Source organism: Meriones unguiculatus, chromosome 7, assembly GCF_030254825.1.
Source record: "Meriones unguiculatus strain TT.TT164.6M chromosome 7, Bangor_MerUng_6.1, whole genome shotgun sequence".
Classification (NCBI taxonomy): domain Eukaryota; kingdom Metazoa; phylum Chordata; class Mammalia; order Rodentia; family Muridae; genus Meriones; species Meriones unguiculatus.
In genome coordinates, this window is record NC_083355.1 from 16306649 (window position 1) to 16330726 (window position 24078).

At 48.7% G+C, this 24078-nt stretch overlaps 1 protein-coding gene and 1 long non-coding RNA gene across 4 annotated transcripts in view; one reads left to right on the forward strand and one right to left on the reverse strand.

Annotated features, from left to right (window-relative positions):
- The first annotated feature begins 11678 nt into the window (after nucleotides 1–11678).
- Marchf10 (membrane associated ring-CH-type finger 10) overlaps nucleotides 11679–24078 on the forward strand; it is an 83365-nt gene continuing 70965 nt past the window's right edge. The window contains exons 1-3 of one of the 2 annotated variants that reach the window (XM_021645572.2): nucleotides 11679–11906; nucleotides 14068–14145; nucleotides 17254–17360. In XM_021645572.2, coding sequence (XP_021501247.1) covers nucleotides 17271–17360 — 90 coding nt within the window. In that variant the 5' untranslated portion in view covers nucleotides 11679–11906; nucleotides 14068–14145; nucleotides 17254–17270. The remainder of the gene's footprint in view (nucleotides 11907–14067; nucleotides 14146–17253; nucleotides 17361–24078) is intronic. The other variant, XM_021645573.2, reaches the window with a different exon arrangement.
- LOC132655111 (uncharacterized) lies at nucleotides 12054–16206 on the reverse strand. Of its 2 annotated transcripts, XR_009592748.1 has the most exons (3): nucleotides 16046–16206; nucleotides 13949–14111; nucleotides 12054–12115 (listed from the first exon to the last, which is right to left on the reverse strand). It is a non-coding gene; the product is annotated as an uncharacterized LOC132655111 (long non-coding RNA). The 2 variants fall into 2 exon arrangements; XR_009592747.1 differs by lacking the exon at nucleotides 12054–12115 and having other exon boundaries at nucleotides 13709–14111.

Consider the following 24078-nt stretch of genomic DNA (forward strand, 5'->3'; position numbering starts at 1 on the left):
CTGCACCGTCTCCCCAGTCCCGTTTCTGCTCTTACCGCCTAAGCCGCACAGTTGAATCACTTGGGAGCCTTAAAAAATTGCCTCACCCCCTACTCAGGGCCAACGTGTCTGATTCTCTGAGAGGAAGTCCAGGCCGCTGGTACCCTCTGAGGCTCCAAGGCCGTTGTTTCTCCAGCCTCGGGGGATTTCCAGCCCAAAGGGCTGAGCTGCTCCCACCCTGGCCTTATCAAGCAGCCACAATGGAGGGCAGGGCAACAGGCCTGTTCCAACGGCAGAAAGAGCAGGCTACATTCCAGGACATACGGATCAGGGGTGCCAGGAGCCTGTCCTCCCTAAGCCTACAGAGCTGTAGACGCCCTGATGTGTGCGCATGCTCGGGGTGCACGCCTTTCAACACTGGCGTGTACTTGCCCTAGGCTGCTTCTGATAAAACCGTTCGGAGGCTTCCGCCAGACAGGGAGGGGAAGGAACACGGAAGAGGGAGGAAACGGGCGCAGAGGCTGGCAGAGACGGAGACTAACGCCACCCAGGCCGTGGACCAGCCCGGGTCTGGCACCGCCGAGAAATGTTTCCATGGGAAGGGAGCTACCCTCCCGCGGGCGCCGTGGCGGCCCGGAGGCCCTTCCGCTGTCCCTTGCACCGTGAGAACCTTCCTGTTGGTCCAGTCTTCCTCCGCCCTCCCCCAGTCCCACACCTACCTCCCCGTGGTGGAGCTGACTCCAAGGTCTTATTTATCTACCTTCCTCCCCCACAAGCGCAAAGGCTGTATCTCAGTGCTCTGGGAAGAAGCGCTTGTAAACCTCTGAGGAGCAGCTACGCCCGTAGGCCCTTCCCTGCAGGTTTGGGGGGGGACGGACCAAAAGACGGTCACCCTGCCCTGGGACCCTCAACTGAAGGAGGTCACAAACTCCTGCGTCAAGCTAGGCATTTCCAAACTCTAGATAGATTCTAGACAAAGATGAAGGAGAAGAGGCGTAGGGCGTGTTGGGACAGGAAGATATCACCATGCGTATGCACACATACCCATTTAGATGCTGCCAGAACGTTGCCTCTGCCCTGCCAGTGTGCCTGAGTAAAGGCTTCCCAATTTTACCCCCAGAACAAGGGGTCTCTTGTGAAAAAAAAAAAAAAATCATTAGGATGACTTGTTTTGCTTTAAAAAAAAAAACAAACCAAAACAAAACGAAAAACTTTTGTCACAACACCGGGAGTTATCATACTTTTTTCTTTCTTTAGCAAAATGACCTGTCAGTGTTTCCCAGCCTTCGAGATAATGCTGCAAATGTGTGCCCGGGAACCAGAAAGCTCAGGGTCCCAGCAACAGTTGTGTGGCCTTGGATAAGGAATACAGGGAGACTCCTTGTCCTCTGGCTGCTTCAGCGTATTAAAGAGAGATAATGGTATATTCAACGGGTATGAAGAAAGCTTAACATCAGTCTGCACGAAGCTCTTTGAAATGCATGAAGGGCATCGCAGTGTCTCAATTCAACACTTGTCCTGGTGTCCACGCAGAGCCCTTGTCTGGGCATTTGTAAAAAAAAAAAAAAAAATCTCTGCGTGGATGTGGTATGTACACACACACACACACACACACACAGGCAGCACAGACACACATTTTAAATGGCCTAATTGCTTTTAGATTTTTTCAGTAAACACATTGGAATGATTATGAGGCATCTGTGCAGTGTCCTGACTGCAAGTCTGCTACGGTAAGAGCTATTTGAGCAATGAAATCACATCAATGAAAGAATAGCAATGAGTCAATTGATGAAATATTGCATTAAGCGGTGACCTCCGACCCAGATGATGCCAACCAAATGCTTTCTCCTTTCTCTGTAATTTAATCATGTTTCAATTAGATTAATTTCTTAAAAACCACACAGATAAGCCACTTGTGTTACACACACACACACACACACACACACACGGATTACAGATGGAATACAGGGCATACTGCACTTGTGTGTGGCTCTCTCCTGCTTTATTCTGGAGATGCGTACCATCTTGGATTCTTCCCCCCTGCCTGACAAGAATTTTTCTAAAACTTCTTATGAAGTGTGAAATCAAGGGACACTTCCCCAAACCCCCCCAAAAAACAAACCTCAAGGCAGAGACCCAGCTACCACAGTACGAAAGCATATAGCCAGGAGGGGTCCCGCAGTATGACTGTTGGACATATAGACTGGCTGTTTTGGAAACACTGTTTTAATGCCGACTAAACCGGCTGGAAGGTGGTTTTGTGAGGGCTGCTGACAGGCCCGCCCCGCGCGCCTGTGCTCAGGCTCCACACACATCCAGGAATCCGAGGCTGGAGCTCGGTTAAGTCATGTTCTAAGAATGTTCTCTCATTACCCTGACTCGGGGTGCAGCGGGCCACGGAGGAGATGCTGCGCAGTGATACCTTCTGTTCCGTCTGGTTTTCGAGAGCTGCCTTTCACAGGGCAGAGGACAGAAGGCTTGCGTCACTCACCCGAGGCTACCTGAGTCACGGGACTTAACCCTGTCACGTCTCTGTCACAAACCGGGAAGGAGAAAGACTGACTGCTTTTCCAGACTTGCTTGACACTCCTGACCTGGGGGTGGGGGTGGGGTTAGACTGAGGAGGGTGGGGAGGACAGAGAAGAGAGTTGGGAAGAAGTGAAAAGAAGCAGAGAAGGGATTCGGTGGAGGGAGAAAACCAATTACTGAAATCTGCAAAAAACCAGCCAAGAAATTTGTTTGGGAAAGGGAAATCTAAGATCTGTGGTTTGGCAAATAAATGCTGACTTGTGATGAGAAAGGCAGAAAAGAGAGGGGAAACAGGGATGAGGAGGAGAGAGGGAAAGGGGAAAGAGGAAGGCAAGCAGAGATCACCGAAGGGAAAGAGGAAGTCGAAGGAATGAGTCAGTGCACACCACAGAGTCTAAGGAAGGGGCTTGGAGGGCTGGGGGGGGACGGCTCAGTTGATAAAGGGCTCGAGTTCAGATCCCCAGCACCCACATTATAAAACCTCTAGGCAGACAATGTACCCCTGTAATCCCAGTGTTGGGGGAGTGACCCAGGAATCCCCGGGGCTCACTGTCTAATCTCGCCAGTCGGCAAACTCAAGGCTCAGTGAGAGACCAGCCTCAGGAAAACGCACCAGGGGACTGGGGTATAGAGATGTCTCTCGACAGTGTATGGGAAGCTTGCTTTCAATCAGCAAGTTTGAGGTCAGACTTGGATACATGGAACTTTGTCTCAAAAACATACATTTTTAAGAGAACATATGGTATTGAATAACTCGGGAAGATACCCACTGACATCTGGCTTGCACACATACACACACACACACACACACACACACACACACACACACACACACCAGGGAAAGGCTGCAAGGAGAGGCTGGGAGTTAAAAATCAGGATGCAGCGTGTGCCGGTGTCCTGGAGCGAGGAGAAGGGTCTGATGAGTTATCCTTGGTCGCCTTCTAACACGTCAACGGACACACGCCTGGCTTGAATAACAATTCGGAGTTTCCTTAGAGGCTGGACGAGGAATCACGAGGCCGTAACTACCATTTCTGGTGATGGACTTACTCACGGATCTAAACAGAAGGCTCCCCATAAGAGGTCGGCGAACGCGCATGCATTCACATGCCGAGGAACCCAAACAGTTCGAAATCACGGAGAAGGGAAGAGAAACAGACATTGCCTGAAGAGCGAGGGATGCAGCTCTGTGGTGGGGGGGCCTTCCTCGTCTGTGAAAGGCCCTGTCACTATTCCCTGTTAGCAAACACTATTTGCCACCTGTTGGTGCTTATTGATCTGCTTGGACATAAATTGTCTTTGACGCTTATAGCCAGCCGTTCAATAATTATTTGCCGATTTAAACAAACACATTTGTTACTCACAGCTTTGTGCACTGGCGGCAAGCTCCAATAACCCAACTTTATTACATCTCCCCCCGCTCCTGGCTACCCTGAGCCTAGGTCCCCCCTGTACCTGGAAGACCTGCAAGCACCCTAAACTTAGAGGAAAGGGAAGGGAACAGCCGAGCTCGGGTTGGGCAGAGGCAAGGCAGTAAAGGAAGAGATTAGAGTGACTCATCTGATGTCAGGTGACCTTACAGCAACAGAAAGACAACCACAAAAGAAAGATTTCTGGGCTCGGGGGCGGGGCGGGGGAGGGTTCAGTGGGTAAAATCACTTAGCATGCAAGCCTGAGGACCTGAATTTGAATCTCCAGAACCCATGTAACGCCAGACAAGGTAATGCACATCTGTTATCGCAGTGCTTCTAAGGCGAGAGAGGAGGCAGAGATGGGGAGTGCTTGGAAACTCTTGGGCCGGCTAGCCTGGTGTGCTAAGAGGCAAACAAGAGACCCTGAAAGTGAGGACCAATACCCGGCACTGTCCTTTGACCACTACACACAGGCCACGGCACATTACAGCCACACACACAGCGATATGCACGGCACGCATACATGCACACACATCACAAAGTGATAAAGATGACAATAAAAAGGCAAGTGGGCAGGTATTGGAGATACATTACGTCAAGGGTGGCTGTCCCTCTCTGCATTATCCACATCGTCCCCGGGAGAGTGGAGGGAGCAGAGATCTCAAGACAGGCGCTCAGAAAGAAGGCTACGCACCCCCGCCCGCCCTCTCCTCTGCCCTGCCCGCTTTTTGCAGCTCTGGTTTTCCTCGCTTGCTCTGCACTTTTGCCTGATAAAATGCCACAGTACAGCTCACCAAAGCCCAGGGCGTGCTCGGCGCTTGTGCTCCCTGCCTTCTCGATAAGCGTCTCTTTTGTTTGTTTGCTTTGGCCTGAGCGTTTGTCCAGAAACATACTTAGTGCTCATGTGGTGTTCTTTCTTTTCTTTTCTTTTTTTTCCCACAGCTCTGGAGATAACGTCCAGGGCCCCGGACACACTAGCCAAGACCTCTCCTGCTGATCTGCACCGTTATTTCCCTCGTGGGATTCTCGTAGATTCTGAAGGCTGACTTTATGCAGGCAGGGCTTGACGGGCAGCCTACAACTTGCACTCTTGGCTAAGCATGTATGCCCTGAGTTGATCCAAAGTCCAAATAAATCAGATCTCCCTTCTAGACGGAAGTCAAATTCTTTCCTTTGATAACCATTTTTCAGAAATGAAAAGAAAAAGCAGTGTGTTTTTTTTTTTTCAGAGTTTTCATAATCACATCCCATCTTACATCAGAGCCATTAATTGTCATAATGGAAGGTTCTGAATACTCCAAATCTTCCAAAATAGATCAAGCAATAAAAGCTTGCTGGAACTTCTGAGAAGCGTTTCAGCAGTGGGGGTTCCGAGCCCTCTAACGAGTCCGTCCCCTCTTTGTAAGACAGGACAACCAACTGGCTATGGTTCCAACGGAGGAAAATTCTAAGGACATGCTTTGTTAAGAAATTAATTGTAGGGACTCTGCCAATCTCTAACAGAGTCTATTTTATTCCACAGAAGACTTGGATCTGGAACCTCTGATCTTTGAAAAACCAACCGGCATTACTAAATTTCATATCGTTCACGGATGGCCGCTAGCCTGGAACAAGATCCACCCATCCGATCAGAGATGAGGTCATAACACAAGGGTCTCTGGAACGCAGCCTACAAATTAGCCACAGAGATAATAGTAATGTTTTAAAGGCGCAATGAGCCTTTGAAGGTGTTCTCTGAAGTTGTGGGTGATGCACCTTTGGGTGTCCTCAGACTTCAGGGAGAACGAAATGGACACATGTAATGTAATCAGTGGCCATAGGTCCCCTGTGTCGGGCAGTGAGGCCCACCCCCAGGAATTCGGCCTTCAGTGTGTCATTCATTCTCACTCTGTTTCGGAGGCCCTGACGATTCTTCTGCTAACTATGGGGATCTTGCTGTTTGAAAGGTGATAAAAGCTGTCTGCTATCACACAGCAACCGTCACCGGCTAGGAGTGTACACTTAAGTCTTCTCGAAGCCATACTATGCTTCTGCTCGAATAAAGGGGAGAGATATGGCCCCGTGCAGCCCTGCAACAGGGGACCTAACTGAAGCACGATGCTGTAAGGTCTCCAAGAGCTTTGAGGGGACGAGACCAGATCAGGTATCAGATGTCCCCCGGGTGGGAGGAAGGAGCTCTCCTTGCGCTGCCGGATGAATCCCTGAAGAACACACAGTTCCCTCACATCTAATTCAATATGCAGCAAACCTTCCGAGCTTCAATTCAGTCTCCCAGGATGCCTTTCCACAAGGAGTGAGCCCCTTGAGTGCCTAACGAGGGGGTCAGTCTGCCAGCTTAATCTCGGGGGGGGGGGAGGGGGATGTTGATAGTGAGATTACTAAGAATCAGTTCCTAAAATGATTGATTCAGAATTGGAAAAAAAAAAAAAAAAGGACCCCTGGGGCTGGGGAGATCTGAGTTCAGATCCCCAGAACCTGTACGAAAAGCCGAGCACGATGGTCCATATTTGACATCCCAGCAATAGGGAGATGGAAGAAGACCGGTGAGTCCCCACAAGTGGCCAGCTGGCTCTACCTGCTTGTCAAGGTTCTAGGCCAGTGAGAGACACTGTCTCAAATAACATGTGGACAGCACCTGAGGAACACCGGAAGTCATTCCCTGACACAAGCACACATGCTCCCAGGCTCGAACAAATGTATAGTGGGCACGAGGCTGTTGGAGCCCACAGATAAGCACGAGGGAAACTGGGACAGCACAGGCTGTCTCCTCAGCGGAAGGGCTGTGCACCTGTTTCCCAGCCAGGAGGCTGGGGTGGGGCTATCTGCAGGCCCAGGCCGCACCTGAGTCCCTCAGACTGTTCTGTTTATCCCAGACTCTTCCTCCTTTATTTTGAGCGCTGCTCCTCCGTCACTAGAACCCATCTTTAGGAGAGACGTCACAGGAGCTTTGCAGCTTGGTGACCTCTACCGTGTAGGTGATAGAGACACCTGATCCTCCTCTAGGCCCCTGGGCTATAGAACCACTATTTCTGGAAGAGACTGCACGTGCTTTGTAAAGGAGTTCTGACGTGGCCTTAAGCTTTGTTATGCACACGGGACTGAGATAACTGTTTCCAGGAAACTTTTATTTTTTTCAAAACTGTGCTGTGCTTAAACGTGTCTAAAGTAATCTGCCCAGTGTCAGACTCCAGAAGTTTGAACCAGCACCTAAGTCATGTTGAACCAGATTTCCTTCTTGCCTTGTGTAGATCATTATTCTGCCAGCCGTGGAGTTGTCAGGGACACACACACACACACACACACACACACACACACACACAAATATGTTCTTCATCTTATAAAACCAAGAAGCAAATGCGGAATCTTTAATGACCTACTAAGCACTTTTCTCATGTGTTTGTGTATGTGAGTATACATGTTTAGTGTGTGTGTGTGTGTGTGTGTGCATGTGTCAACATTGGTATACATGCATGTGTATACTCAAAAATGTCAAGGCCATAGGCAGATACTAAGCATCTTCCTTGATCACTCTGCCACCTTATCTTTCAAGACAGGGCATCTCACTGAGCCCAGAGTTCAGAGATTGTCTAGACCAGCCGGCCGGGGAGTTCTGGGGATCCACTGTCCACACCCTACCCTCACCCTCTCACCTTCCACGAAGGTAACATAGTCGTGTGACCACACCTAACTTTGGGCATAGGTGCCAGGCTCCTAACCTAGGCCCTCAAGATCACGCAGAACGCAGTTTACCAACCGGGCCGTCTCTCCACCCAGCCCCCCTGTAATCATGCCAACAACACTAGCGTGTCTATGTTTAATGGGTGACATTAACAGTCTGCCATGATGGCATCCCCATCTAAGGAAATATGACTGCAGGGTGAATGGAGAATACCACAGCTGCCTACAACATGCTAGTCATTAGCTAGTTTTAAAAATTGTTCAGGGGCTGGTAGATGGTTCAGCTGGCAAAGCCACCATACCTGACGATGGGCCTGATGCCTGGGACTCACATGATGGGTCCCAGCTCCCCCAAGCTGTTCCCCAATCTCCACACATGCACCATGGCACATCAAATAATAAAAAGTGTAAAAAAATTGTTTTTCAAGTAATCAGATGAATTCTCCAAAAATTCTAAAGACCTCATATGCCCGTAGTCCGCTTAGTTTTGTAATTGTAATGAAATTTTTTTTTGTTTATCTGTATCTGTATGTGTGCACATCACGTGTTTGTGGGCGCTCTTCTAGGCAGAGGATCCCCAGAGCTGGAGTTAGAGGTAGTTGTGAGTTGCCTGACTTGAGTTTCAAGAGCTGAACTGGGGTCTTCTGGAAGAGGAGCAAGTGCTCTTAACCAATGAGCCATCTCTCCAGGCCTCTGGTTTCTTGTTTTGTTTTGTCTTGTCTTTTGGGACAGGGTCACACTGTGCAGCCCAGGCTGGCATGAGTCTCACAGTCTTTCTGCTTCCACCTCCAGGGTGCTGGGATTACAAGAGTGCACCACCACGCCCAGGCTAGATTTTTTTTTTTCTAAACAATCAAGCAGGCATGGTTCATGCCAGGCATGAATGAAGGCAACACCAACACAATGACCTCAGCCGATGAGAACAGGAACTCATTAGTCATGGGAGGCTCGAGGCAAAATGACCCTGTCTAAGCTGTTTCGAGGGAGGCCACTTGGCATGAAGCTCTGTGGCCTGTAGGAGCTCCTGATTGTACACTGACAAGGACCTAATTAGTCTGTAGTGTCTGTGTGTGTGTGTGTGTGTGTGTGTGTGTGTGTGTGTGTGTGTTAGGATTGGCTATTTCAACACCATTGAGTTCCTCATGAGGACCCGAACAGCAGTCTTAGAAGAGCCACACCCCTTCCCTACAGTTTACATTTTGCACTGGATTGAATCCTTTATTTAGTTGTTGTTATCGTTTTTAAAAACTTCACAGGCTTCACCCAAAGCATTACGCTTCAAGCTGCCCTTTGCAGAACTCTTAGATTCATGTAAAGAATCTCCCAGGGCTTATTTGCAAACACAAGCCATCACAACGACTAGAATCCATGCCTACTGGAGGCTGTTTCTTCTTTACTCATCATTTACCGGGACGAGAAGGAAAAAAAAAAAATAGAGACTAGGATGCTTCCTTCTACAGAAATTGTTTTGTCTTCCTGGCTTTCATGTTTCTCTTTGGTTGCACATTGCTTTCTAGTGCTGGAGCTGATCTGCTTTGTAATTCATGTGTCAAGGTTAGGTCTACTCGTGAAACACGGAAGTCAGAATTGCTCTGTAGCTTTTTCGTGAGCTGGCCTTTGGCACGGTCACTTTCTCTCAAGGGCGTGATGCTTTCTGTTTGTGGAGCTTAACTTTCAAAAACTACGATAGGACCAGGCGTGCTGGTGCCTGTCACCCCAGCCTTGGGGGGGCAGAGGGAAGAGGATCATGAATTTGAGGCCAGAGCAAGGCAGGGGCGACACCCCACCCCCTGTGAAAAGCACAGAAAGTGCCTGAAACGTGCGAAACTTTCAAGCTGAGATGAGTAACCTCTCCAAGCCCTGTTATTTAAAATTGTAAAATATTTATAGTTTACACTAGCTTGTGTCATCGTAGCAAAATATTAGAAAACAAAACTACCAATTAATGTTTTGTCTTCCCTCATTTAAATCCTACAACAGTCTTTTAGGGCGCAAGGTAATTTTTCTCTGTCTCTTATAACAGAAAACCAAGCACCCACATCTAATACGTGCAGCCATGGTTTGTCCTTGCTAGCGGGCAGCGCTGCTGGGAATGGGAGTCTGCTTCCGAGCTCTGGGTCTGTTCCCTGTCAGGCATCCGTGACTATGTCATTTCTGTTCGGCTCTCTCACGCAGGCTGCCATGCCCTCCTCTGTTAGTCAGTAACGATACCTGGCACTAATTCCCATTGTCATTTTTGAGGGAGGGCCTCCGTCTACCGGAACAAGCTTCCTCCCTATCCTTGCTCTACTGTGGAGTTTCAATCCCCCCTGCCCCCACCCCCAAGGTGCCTTCAGTTCCTCTAAGGCCTGCAATTTCAGGCATGTGTTACCATGCCTACTTCCTGTGGTGCTAGGGATCAAACCTAGAGCCTTGTACATGCCAAGCAAGCACTGAGCTACATCCCCCAGAAAGTTCTCTGACTCAACATCCTTAGCCATATCCCCTTGGAAGGCAAAGACCACAGGAGGAGGTTTCAAGTTATGTCCTTTCCAGTTAATGGTTCAGTAGGGAAGATGTGTGAGCCAGCTGAGAACAAGAATGACGTGGTGTTGGAAGATGGCTAATCGGGCAAGAGCACCTGCCACCAAACCTGACAGCCCGAGTCTGGCCCCTGGAACCCACACGGCAGGACAGGACAGACCCCAGCAAACTGTCCTCTGACCTCCCCTTCCATGCACTTGGCATGCTTACCCTCTCACATATGTAACAAAGGTAAGATTAATAAAAAAAAATATTGTAAAGGATAAAAGAATATGATTTAGAAAGGGGGAGTCGTGAAGGTCAGATGAGAAAGAGCCCTAACCGAAGACTTCCCCTAAGTGTATTTTGTCTAGACTCTGTTGCTCAAGCTACATCTCACACGTTGCTGTGAAGGTGAAAGGGTGAAAAGGAGGGCTCAGCATGTGGTAGAGTCTCATCTATAAGGGATGGCTCGAGGAAAAAAAACCAAGAAAGCAAATCCTAGGGAACAAACAGATACAGTCACAGTCCATAGTCTGGGGCTCCCTTCTTAGGAAGTGAGGAGTCTGAAAATGTCTCCTTGGTGACTAAGACATCGGACCTACGCTGCTTGGGGTAGAGGGAGAGGTGGGGCTGGGGTACGTCGGCAGGGGCTCAGATTGTCTTGCAAGGTCCGTAACCAATCCAGTTCAGAGGCCATGGAGTCCCAAATTAGGGGTGGTGGTGATGAGTATAGAAAGGATGCCATACTGCAAAGGAAAAGCCACCACCTGAATGTGGCTTAGAGGGGCCGCACAGGAGCCTCCTGGACCCCAGACATATGGGGAGTCTTGGGACACTGGTGAAAGCTTCAAGCATGTCTACTGTCTATCCTCTTTGCTCTCCACCCAGTCTTAAGTGCCCTTAGGTGACAGCCAGCAAGTTACTGAATAGCTAAGTGTGCAAAAGAATTAGAAGAGCCCAGGTTGCCTTCTGGAACCTTAGAGGGAAATAAACCCAGCCCAAAGATACTGAAGTGAACTAGGGACCTGGTGGACACGGGTCTAAGCCTCCAAGCGCCTCTTTACCAGAAAAACCAGGAATAACAACTGTTAGTCGACTAAGTGGCCGGCCTCTGGGCTCAGGTCTCTGAAGCTGATTGTGTCCCTCGCTTAATTGTCTGTTTCTTCTCTTATGTTGGATTGGAACATTTTGCTTGATCCTTGTACGTCAACCATCCCAAGAAGTGCAGTTTCTTTCCTCCTTTCCATGTGCTGCTTTTACTGTTTTATTTAATTAAATTTTTCCCCTCTCCCATTCTCTAATCTTATAAGAAACAGCACTGAGTCTGGGCGTGAACACAGGCAGAAATCAGAGTGCCTATTCCTAGAGCATCTCTTCCAAGCCGGCCGCCATCACTGCCTTCCTTTCCCAGCTGCATCCCTTCCCGTTCCCACGGCAACCGGCGGGGCCGCCCACGTGTGGACTCAGGACCCCTGGGGCCGCAGCCCCGCCCCGCCCCCACGATCCACGCTCGATCGCCGCTAGCGGCACAGGCTCCGCGAGAGGAGGGAGGCCCGGTTGTCAAGGAAACGGGAGGACGCCAGGCAGCCGCCCCCACCGTCTCCGCCCCGAGAAAGGCCGGAGGCCGGCGTACAGCTGCCTCTCGGGAGGAGAAGGAAGAGGGGCCGCTAGAGGGAGGGAAGACGTGAGGCGTAGGGGAGGAAGAGGAGCCCAGGACCAGCCCCACGCACGATTGATGGGCGGTTCTTCTGTTGTGGGCCTGCCCACCCGCTCCAGCAAGGGGCGAAAGTGCTGATCCCCAAGGTAACTGGCGCCAACCCTGCCTTCCCAGAGCTGAGGACCAACTTTACCTTTTAAACCTATACGATTCTGAAGGAAAGTCAGGCCTCTGAGAGCCTGTCTCTTCTGGCTGAAGTCATCTGCAGTCTCTGCCTCAAAGGAACAGACTTAGGGTAGTCTAGTCCGGCTGGTTGGTTGGTTGGTTGGTTTTTGCACACTGTCAGCTGCCCACCCTAGACACACACAGAGAGAGAGAGAGAGAGAGACAGAGAAAGAGAGAGACAGAGAGACAGACAGAGAGAGAGAGAGAGAGACCGTCTCTGTATATACCATTGCTCTACAAGCCCAGGAAATGGCTTTTGAGCGTGAGAACGATAATATTATTAATGAAACAACCCAATCGCTTATCAAACTAGAGGTCTTCATTCCCCCTTTTCCAATTACACAGTCTCTCCTCTTGGCCGAATAGTCCCCCTGTGTTAACTAGCTTTCTCTAGCCCACCCCCACCCCCACCTGGATTTCCTAAGTTAAACTGGAAGTCAGCCCCACCCCCACCCTGCCTCTGAAATCACTAAGTCACTAAACTTACACTCAACTCAAGTTTATAAAGTGAGATTAAAAAAAAAAAAAAACCCTGTAAATTTTTTTTCCCCAAACTCAAATTGAAACAAATCCCGTAATCCTTGTCATTACAAATTAATTCATTATGGAAAAAGTTGGATTAAAGTCTTCTGAAATGCTTCTTCCCAGGGCCCAATTGTGGACATGGAGAAATTTATAAACCTGATTGTCTGGTAGTAACATAGCTACTTAAATTTTGTTTCAAATGAAGCTTCATTCTAAAGAGGTTAAATTTACATTTTGCTTATTTGCCAAAAACCAAGACAGTATCATTTTAGAGATATTTCACAGAGAGAGCATAGCGAGAAAATGGTAAGTAAGATAGCTTATTTTAAAAGCACTCTTTTCAGATATTTTTTTGAAAAATACGGTCATAGAAAAGGAGACAGCATGTACCCATGAATGCACATATGCATTTATATGTATGTGTCCATTTTTAGAAAAGTGTGTTGTGCCATCAAAACCTGCTCCCCTTCGTCGGGGTGTCTCGGTGAATTCCCCGGAAATTTACACCAGAGAGGAATTCGTATGTCATAGAGTTCTTAGAATATTCCTCATTGAAATTTCACAGACGTGTAGAATTCTGAGGCCCGGCAGGATCACTTGCTTCCCCTCCTCCCGTCGCACACCTCCTCGTCCCTGGCCCTTTCCCTCTCTCTAGCATGGCTTCTCACAGTGACTTCTAGAATACACACTGGCTTCCGTGCTTTGTCACCAGAGGCTCACAACAGAAGCACGCATGATCATGCATGACTTTGAGAACGAGAAACAGTTCAAAGGTGAGAAGGAAAGACAACACGGGCTGCTATTTTAGGATCACGCCTCGCCCACGTTTCATTTTCTGCCCCCACACGGCACAGCACGCTGGCACCTGCCTGTATGTGACAGAGAGAAGAAAGAGAGAACCCTCGGCTTCACATGGCCACCTGGTTGAGTAGGCCCACAAGAAGGAACTCTAAGAGTGAAGCATTCTTTCCTTGTGGGTTTATTCCCCTATAGTTATTTCTACTCCTTACTCATTCTGGTCGGTTTTTCAAACAGGCAGGGCAGTCTAAAATTCAAGTTCATGTGGAGACTTATTTCCCTAAGCTGAGATCATCTACTGTCTCTTTGATCTGTCTCTGGCCGGACAGACACCAAGGAAACAGATAGTTTAGCCTCATGGGGTCTTGATATATTTAAATAAGAAACCACATTGCAGCACTTCGGTGTTTCACACGTTTCTTTTACAGTGAAATGCGGTGTCAGAGAGAGGTTGCGGTGGGTCGGGGAGAGTCTCTTATGGGCAATGGTAAAGTCCTTTATTTTGTAGGCGATTGTGAAGTCAGCAAGTCTTTCAGTGATGCTGTCTCCTGTCCCTTCAGGCCAGGTTATCGCGTGCCCTCTGACCAAGAACCTTAAATTACACCACCCTGAAGCCATGATAGATTAACTCTGTACCTACAATGTTTCATCCAATTGGACTGTGGGCTGTGCCCTCTCGCGGCCACCAGCACAGCCTCTGTTATGAATCCTGATGTTCTCTCCCTGATTAATATTCAGCCAGGCTTCTCTTCCCAACAGGAGCAGCAGAGGGTCCGTCTTTCGGTTTTTAACCCCATCGTTTTCTGAAAAGAGGGGAACAGACTTTATTCTATGCAGGTACAACTTTATATGAAAAGTTAAAAGTGATCTTTTAAAATAGTCCGTGAATGTGCTGAAATGCTTACACACACACACACACACACACACACACACAGTCTTTAAACTGACTGCCTCAGGTATGTGATGGTCATGGAAAACTGACTAATACATTTGTTGATAAATATATGAAGAAGAAAGAGATAATGAGGTAGGGCTGTTCGCCTGTGGAAGCGCATGACGGGAAAGCAGTAACCAACCATCCTGGACCAAGTGAAAGCAAGTCCAGAAGCGTTCAAGAGAGCATGGCAAAGTGTGGGGTGTGAGTGGTGGAAGGGTTCCCTAGAGCCAGCTTGGGTTGTGTCTTACAGGACAAAGGTTGGTGTCGTCAACTTGATTCTGTCATGGGGAAAATTATTGGTTAGTTTGATTTTTGGTTTTGGTTTGGTTGGTTTTCTGAGACAGGGTTTCTCCATGTAACAGACTTGGCTACTCTGGAATTCTCTTTGTAGACCAGGCTGTCCTCGAACTCACAGAGACGCACCTGCCTCTGCCTCCCAGAGTGCTGGCATTACAGGCATGCGCCACCATGCCCAGCTTATTGGATAGTTTTAAGATAGTTGGATAGTTTAAATCCTATTTAGATGTTTTACAAACAGTGGAATTACATGTAGTGTCAGACCCTAACTGTCTGTCTTGAGTGAAAATAACCCCTCCCCCACCAGGGACCAGGAAGCTTCCCGTGCTGTTCAGGGTTGGATGATAAACCTTGCAGGATTTCATAGCTCCCAGACCAGACACTGGGTCACTGTGAGTCAGAGACAAGCTGGCTGTCAATATCCACACACATGGACTAAAGCAGAGGAGGGAAGGAGAGCCACAAAATGGGGAGATGGTGACCATCTCCCCGGCCATTTCTGAGGAGCCGAGAGCATACTGTAGTCATTAAAAAATATGGGTACCAATGCATGGAAGAGCTTCATCGAACACCAAGCTTCGATGATCCTGTGATGAGGTCTGGGGGGTTTCAGCATGACCGGTGCTATTTTGTAACTGTGGGCTATGCTCCTATGCTCACGCGTTGGACCACACCAACCAAAGCCTAATTTCTGAAGTCAAGCCAGGCCTCCATCCCTTCTCTATACAGCTAACACAATGTACTTCAGCCTTGTTGGTTCAGTAATTGCCCTTGCTAGGGATATCATAAGAGCCTCCTCCTGGGTATGCCCCTTCAGCATCAACGGAATGGCTCCCACCAGGCTTTCCTCGTGCCTCTGGGTCCTTTACAGAGCTCCTCCTCAGCTGTCTTTTCCTTACATTTTATTTGTTAACGGTTCTGTCCCCCTGTCCATTTTCTCGGCTCAGTCCCCATTCTGCCTCAGCTTGTTACCGACCTGGTGCAGCAGTGGCCAGACCTTTACCTGTCCAATCAGCTCAGAGCCTTGCATCTAACTGCTGGCCTGGCATCTCTGTTTGTACTACTGCAGACACTTCAAACCACGTCCTTTTCTCCAAAAGCTGCCCTTCCTGATTCTGGGTAGGCAAAGCATTTGACAGGAGGAAACTGATGAAAACCTTAGTCAGTCATATCTTGGCTGTGTGTCTCCTGATGGTCAGAACTCCTCTTTGATTAAACGTTCTTGAAGCTGTAGTTAGGTTATTTTTCTGTATCAGAAACTACAGTGTCTGCCTCCCAGCATTCGTTATGAAGGTGACTTAATACAAGTATATCTCCGGGCTGTGCCTGGCACTTCCACAGCTGGTCCACGGGAGCTCTGACCCCCTCTTTCCTGCTGTCCTCCTCCTCTTCCTCTTCTTCCTCCTCACACACTTGCTACCCAAGCCTTGTATCACCTCACCTCATACCTCAGTGGTAGTCAGACTCTATGTATTACCCCCACTCCTACCCTCCATACTATACCTTTAGAAGTCTTTTACACAAGTGTAAAGGCTTGGGCAATGGCTCAGCCCAAGAGGTGTTCTTGGGTAAACATTAGGACTTGAGTTCAGGACTCCCTCTCATCACCCATCTTCTCAGGAGGATCCCTCAGACTTTCTGGTCAGCTATTCTTGCAGAATCAGTAAGCTTTAGGCTCCGTAAGAGACCCTGTCTCAAGAAAAATAAATGGAAGAGTGATTGAGGAGAAAAACAATGCATGACGTCAAACTCTGGTCTACATGTACACGCGCGCGCACACACACACACACACACGCACACCCATGCACGCACACCTACAAGCATGCGCACATGCACCATGCAAACATTTATTCCTCTAACATTTATTAGAACCTATCAGTAGCATCACGTGACTTTCCATTAGGACTGCAGGGCTCCATATGAGCTAATCTCTGCCAGCCTCCTATCATTCTGCGACTGCGCCCACCATCTGCCCCAGATGCCCTGCCCCCTGGCTCTGTTCCCCGCTTGCCCCTTCATGCCCTGAAGCACCTGCTGTCCTCTCCCGACTCCGGCCTAACTCACTATTTATCAAACCCCGTGTCAGTGTTGACCCCTTGCCCAACCCGTGATTTATCAAACCCAGTGTCGGGGCCTGACCCCTTCCAGACAGACTCTGCTCTCCTACAATACCATCCTTTCAAAGAAGCCATACCCGGCTCTGCCCTGGCAGTTAGGGCTGAATTGTCTAGCATTGGTTTTCCACCCTAGGCTGCAAGCAACACAAAGGCGGTGCCGTACCTGCCTGACTGGCTGCTGTACCCGGCATCTGGCAGCGTCTGGGTTGGATTAAGGACAATGGTCGCATACATGTATTTAAGCAACCCAGGGCTTATAAGTTTTGGTCACTGCCGATGTGTCTAGGCTCTTGTTTTCTTCTCTGCCATGTGGCAAAACGGTTTCCCGATCAGGTGCTTGTCAACCCAACTCCCTGTGAATAACCAGGATAGGATAACTGGAGCCAGCTGATGAACGTGACTGCATTATTTGTGCCGGGGAAAGAAAGGCTAGACGGACTTTGACAGTAACACAAAAAGGGAATCCCTGTACCTTTCGAACAATGGGGGAATCAATTAATAAAAGAACACATGCAATTATACTCAGATAAATCCAAATATGGCGAATCCAAAAGCATCGGTCACAGTCTGCCCATTTCTCTCTCTCATCCGTAGGTTGAGAACTAAGAACCATGTTGCATGAAGCAAGGGACAGGCAGAAGTTCGTCAGTGATGTCCAATACCTGCGGGACATGCAGCATAAAGGGGACTCTGAATATCAGGTAATTCCTTCTGGAGAGCAAGCGTGACCTCCCCCCATCTCCTGGGGTAACAGAAGTTGGAAGGCCGCATGGATATAAGCACACACACACACACACCCCACCCACCACTCCCGACCGACTACAGAAATGACGGCACCAGCTTCATAAGGCTGTCACAAAAGCGGAATAAGCGCTTTATCCCGGCGGTGGTCTCAATTTTATGTTTTGATCCACCCCCACCTTCTCCATGCAACCTTGTTAGGGGCCTTTAAAGAACCCAAATGCAGATGCTGGGAGATGGCTCAGTGTTGCTGAACAGACATGAGGCCTTGAGAAAAATAATTTAGTGCAGGGGTGGGGCTATGGATAAGAGCATTTGCTCCATGAACACAAGGACCTGACTTCAAAGCTCCTACAACCACATAAAGAGCTAAGCGTGGCCACACACATCTGCTATCCCAGTGTGTGTGCGCACACACACACACACACACACACACACACACACACTTACACTATAATACATTCCTACATCCACACAAACATTTAATGCAGTGTTTGGCCCATAACTCTTGACAATGAGGGATATTAGTGCTCATATTTGACTAACTGAGAAGCAAAAAGGGCTTAAAGAGTTAACTGAGCTGCCCTACCATTTACAAACTAGCATGGCCTTCTGTTGTCATGGGTGCCAGAAGAAAGGTGATTCTCCCACTCTGCAACAAGCAAACTCCTGGTCTCCGTGGCTACAGTGTTTGCATGCGAAAACAAAACTCCTGGGGAGGCCGAGGGGTCATGATGCAATCACCTGGGGCTGGCGTGGGACAGACCTGCTGGACTGGGTTGTGGGATTCTTGGAGCATTTAGGAGATGTCATTCCCCCTGAGAGAAGCAGCCCTCGCCAGTCAGGGAGACATAGCCTCAGCCTCCACAGAGCCCAGAAAGCCGTCCCTCCCTAAAGAAAACACAGCTCAGCTATCAGGTTTTTCTCCTTAGCAATTTCAGATAGAAACTGAGCCTTGTGGGTCACCAAGGAAACTGGACCCGTCTCAATAGCCTGACTTCGCCTGAGCAGTGCTGCTCTGCGCTGGGGCTGGAAAGGGCAAGCAGTTCCTTCCCATGGAGCTGCCAGCACACACCCAAGGGGACTACACAGGGGAGGAAATGTCCAGAAGCTGAGTAAGACTGTCAACACACGCAGAGGTTACTCGGGGAACCGTCTGATGTTCGCAAAGCTGCCTCCGCTACATGGCTGATGTGTGGAAGTGCTCGTTCAATCCTGTGTCCACAATGAGGGCATAAGGAAATCGTCTTGTTATCAGTGGTCCCCAGTGAAGGGAATCACATAACCATGTGTCCTGGATCTGTTGTGGTTTTAGTTTCTAAACTCTGTTAGGCTTTCAACATTGCCAGTTGTGTTTTGTTTGGTTTGGTCATTCAACCGATGTTTAATCTCTTAAGTGCCTACTATGTGCTGAACAAGGCCCCTGCCCTTCCAGCATTCTTCTTCTAAGTTTGGGAGGTAGAAAATGTGCACACAGTGTGAAGCGATTTCCGTCACTGCTCCAGTGTGGCTCATAAGCGCATGTGTCGGGGCTTGGTTCTCTACGTGGCGCTGTGGGAAGATTGTAGAGCCTTTAAGGGCAGAGCCTAATGAAGGTCTTAGGTTTTTGGAGATGTGCTGTAGAAGGGGACTGTGGGAATCCTGCCCCTTCCTCCCTTTAACTCCTTGGCTCTGAGGTGAATGGGTGTTGTTGCCATGCTGTCCGGCAGCACCTCAGGCCCAAAGCAAGAGGTCCATTTCATCAAAGCATCTGTCACGGTCAAACCTCCAAGGCTGCGAGCCAGAATAAACCTTCCCTGTCTTCATGCTGGCTGACCTCAGATATTTGTTACAGTCATGGCAAACTGACTAAGACAGTTGCCATTAAATATATGAAAAAAAACAACAGCAGCATAATCAGGGGAAGGGGACATGCTCCCTGAGACAAGCGGAGAAGACCTCTGAAGAAGAGCCACATGTCTGTGGAAGTAACTGATGGGAAGGAGCTCATCAACCCATCGCAAGCAGAGCGGAATTGTGGGCCCGGAGACAGGATCTGCCCTAGAGCCGAGGGAAACTATCTAACGCAAGGAAGTAGAAGAACTCTGTCGAACCAGATCAGGCTGGAACTTACAGGGGGAAATGGGACATGCCATAAAAATAAATCTCATCACAGAGAATCACTGGATAGTTTTCAAGAAAAGAGAGATGATCTGGTTTAGACTTTTTTCCTGTTTTAAAAATCATGCTGGCATCTGTGGGGGAGAGAGCTGGATGGGTCAAGAGGAAAAAGCAAAAGATTTTGAATTGATGGACTTTTAAGGAGGAGTATGATGGATGGACCCAAGTTCATAGGCTTGGGGGCAGCAAAAAGTGGTCCAGCCCGGAAGCTGGAAGCAGAGCAGGTGCTGGATGGAGATGAGTGTCAGTGGAGAGGAAACAACGGCTCCCTTCAGCAGGCTGACCATCCATCCGTTCTTCTGGTTATCATCTTGACTTAGAGCTTCCCAGTCGTTACGTCTCTGACTCCACACTGCCAGTCTCCTTTCTCCCCCACTTAATCTCCACTGCTACCATCCTCAGCGTCACAACCTTCTAGACTTCCAATCTCAGAGGACAGGGTGACCCTTGTCCTGCTAGTGACCAGCTGAGACCAGGGCCCAGTCCCTCGGCTGTCCAGCCTCTGCCATCCACAGGACTCTGTTGTCTGTATTTTGACCCCCCACACACACTGTTTTATTTACTTGTACATGTAATACTTATATTCTACATGTGGACTTCTGTATTTATCATGCTGGAGGCAGCATCTGAGGCCTCCTGCATGCAAAGCAAGCCCTCTACCAGTGGAGTTGTACTCTCCCCACAACCTTCTCCTCTCTTCGGCTCACTCTACAAATATGCTCAAGTTCCCATCCTAAGAACCAAGGACCAAAGCCTTTCCTTCCCCTGGCCGCTTCCTGTCTGTCTCAGACGTCTGCAGCCGGCTGGCCTCATTTCTGTCGCCACTTCCTTCTCTGCTTGTGTGTTTGTTTTTTTAAGTGTCCACTTCCTTCTCTCTAACCACTGCTGAGGTCTGTTAGCCAGATTCAATAACACCTTCCCCAACTTTGTTTCCTGAAGGCTACTTTTCCTGTCCTCATGGTCTCCTGACTTACTGTCTCCCTTGTGGCAATCGCCATCTTTCTTTTCTACTGCTTTCTCTTCTCTCAGCCCTTAATTGCTGATTCCCCAGGGACCCGTCCTCAGCTCCCCTACTCAGCTCCCCTACTCACCCTCATCATTGTTGGAGCTTCCGGTTTACAGCCAGGAGTCTCCCCAGAATGCCAGGATTCTGGGCACACCCACTCACTTTCATTTCGCTAATGCAGCATACCCACAGATGTCCATCACATGTCCACCCTTCCCAACCCTCTCCTGATCAAACCCTTCCCTGACTCCTTCCTTTCTCCTACCCACAGAGCTTCGGCTACCAAACTCTGCCAGGCTCACCTGGCACGAACTTGAGCCACCCTTTGTCTTTGTGGCCACTGCCATGGTTCCACTGCCATGGTTCCAAATGCCAAAATTTCTACCCAAGACTGCCACAGTACCCTCTAATGTTTAGCTGGCCTCCTCCTTGTCATGTCTGGTTTTGTCATCTTCTGACTGTTGTCTTAATCTAAGGCGAACATCAGCCCTTACCACTGGAATAAAGACCCATGACAGTTTCCCCTCAAAGCCCGACCCAAGGGCCTAAGCTAAACTAACCTTAGCAGGAGCTACTGCCTAAGCTCCACCCCACTTCCCACCCCACCCGCTCTCTTATCCCCACCCCTGCCTTGCTCTAATTACATTCTCTAAAAGGACAGTAAAGATCACAGTTTTAATTTAGAGCTTGGACTCTCTGGACTCACATAGCAGCGGGATTCAGTTTTTTGTTTAAGAAAACCACCGAGTGGCAATTTACATAGAATGAAATTCAACCTGTTTCAATGATTTATGGTAGATTTGCAGCCATAACCATCACCCAGTTTTAGGACATTTTCCCTCAGCCCGGCTCCTTGGCACTGCACTTGTCACTGGCGTCACTTCCTCTCCACAGCCTGTGTAGGCAAGGATGGAGCCTTCCTGCCTGTGCCGACCAAACACTGTAGTTCCTGAAGCCCAGGGCTGCCTACATTGATGACCAACTTTTCAGACCTAGTCCAGCTATCTTGTGACTGTTCCTAGAGCCAAATGCACCATTACTGACCATCTTCACAACTACTCCTCAATGGAGCAGCATGAAACAAGGTTATCTTTAAGATACACGGAGTGGGAGCCGGTGTGGTGGTGCACACCTGTAATCCCAGCACTCAGGAGGCAGAGGCAGGAGGATCTCTGAGTTTGAGGCCAGCCTGGTCTACAGAGTGAGTTCCAGGACAGCCAGGACTACCCAGAGAAACTCTGTCTGGAAAAAAAAAAAAAATCACTTGCAGCTAGGTACGAAGGTATACTTCTATAATCCCATCATTTGAGAAGCAGAGGAAGGAGGACCATGAGTTAAAGGTTTCCCTGGGATGGTTGAGAGACTCTGGTCTTAAAAAGGAAAAAAAATAATAATTTCATGGCTTGAATAACTGTTCATTAACTTAATCCCATAGAGCCAAAGTGAATTTAGATCATTTGCTGAGGGCAGTTACGTTGTGTTGGGTAGATACAGATCCCCTAATGGGGTATTCGAACCTGCCTCATGTGGTTGAGTATAGCTCTGCACTCAGTGTGACACAAAGCCATAAGCTTCTTTAAGCATTATGAGATTTTTTCAGTGTGTGTGTGTGTGTGTGTGTGTGTGACTTGGTTGCATGATTCTTCCATGTGAACGCTGCGGCGACAGCATGTTGCATTGTCAGAAGGTTGGCTGTGCCTGCTGTGGGTCTGACCCACCACCCCCGGTGGGAATCCGCGCATTCTCCCTCGGTGCAGCCATCTGCTCAGGACACCTGGGATTCCCCATTGCAGGATGGCTGTACGGGTAGCGTAAGGCCTAATCAGTACACGCGTCTCACAAATCACACGCATTTGCCACACATTCCTTCGCATGCTCGACTTGCCTTTAATGAACTGGCTCAAATTAAAGCCCTTAGGAGCCTCCTCGTTTTTTCTAAGGGCGGGTTATTTCTGCTCCATCCTAAAATACACTGAAAGCTGGGATGCCCCAAATTAGCAGCGCGCTTACAGGTCTGCGGTTAGCTGCGAGAGAAGGCTAAAGCCGCCCTTCGTTGTTTTGCTTCTGCTCTTTTCAGTGCCTGGGTGGGGCTCTTTTAAGAAAAAGAACGAGGAAATAAACCTCTATTTGGCACATTACATGCTATTTCAGAATCTGGGAGCTAGTATATAATTATATTCTATCTTAGAATTTGGCTCTCCGTTCCTTCCAGGGTGTTCACGTTTCTCCTCGATCTCTTCCCCTCTCCCCCTCCCTCAGTCACCTTTTACCCTCCCTCCCCAAATGTATTTATGTAACTGGAGGCAGAATTTAGCCCTAGCCATCAATGCCCACTGGAAGGCAAGAAGGAAAGATTGCACTTGGCATTTCAGAACAATTTTCTACAATCTCTCAAATGTGTTCAAATTGGTTTCATTTCATGTCACTTACTCATCTCAATTCTTTCAAGTGCAGATCAAACAACTAAACATGACGATATAAATGTGTTGAAGGACACGACAGTGGCTTTTATACCAGGTGGCATGGGATGGGACGGGAGAGAGATGGGTTGAGCAGCCCTAATCCGAAAATCCCAAATTCCAAATACTCTAGACTGTGAAACTTTTTGAGCACCAGTGTGATGTCACGGCAGAAAATTTTGTTTCATGAACAAAACTATTTAAAATGTTATATAAAATACCCCCCAGACTATGGGTTTAAGGTACCTGGGACCCTTCTGCCAGAGATCCTGTGTGATATATACAAGTAGCCTAATATTTGAAACAAAACAAAATCTGAAACACATCTGGTCCCAGAGCATTTCAGATAAAGGATTCTTAGCTGTTACTTCTTTTCCCACAGGACCTGGGACCCACGGGAGTCTCATTTATCTATTTATTCATTTATTTTGCAGCACTGAGGATTGAATGTGGGGCCTTACACAGGACAGGCATACACAGCTATACTCTCATCCTCATATTTTAATATATGCATACTTCTTCACTAACTTACCCAGGCTGCCCCTGGACTCACGCTGTAGCCCCCAAAGGCCTTGACGTCACCATCCTCCTGCCACAGCATCTCAGGTACTTGAGATTACAAACCAGTACCAGGAGGCCCAGCCTTGAGGCACACACTTCTATAGTCTTCTCAACCAGAAACTATGTCAAACTCTTTTAAATTAATTAATTAATTAATTAATTCGTTTTAACATCCTGATTGAAGCCCCGTACCTCCTCTCCTCCCAGTCCCACCCTCCTCCCTCTCTCTTCCTTCTCCCACTATTCCTCAGAAAAGGGAGCCCCCCCCACTAACCCACCCCCGCTCATCCACCTGCATCAGGACTGAGTGAGTCTTCTTCCCCTGTGCCTGGCAGCCCCACCAGTGGGAAAGTGATCAAAAAGCAGGCAACAGTGTCCATGTCAGAGACAGCCTCTGCCCCCCTTGCTAGGGAACCCACATGAAGCCTGAGCTCCAGGACCACCTGTCCTGGGGTGGCATCACCAAGAGCGGGCTGGGCCTCCCGTAGCAAA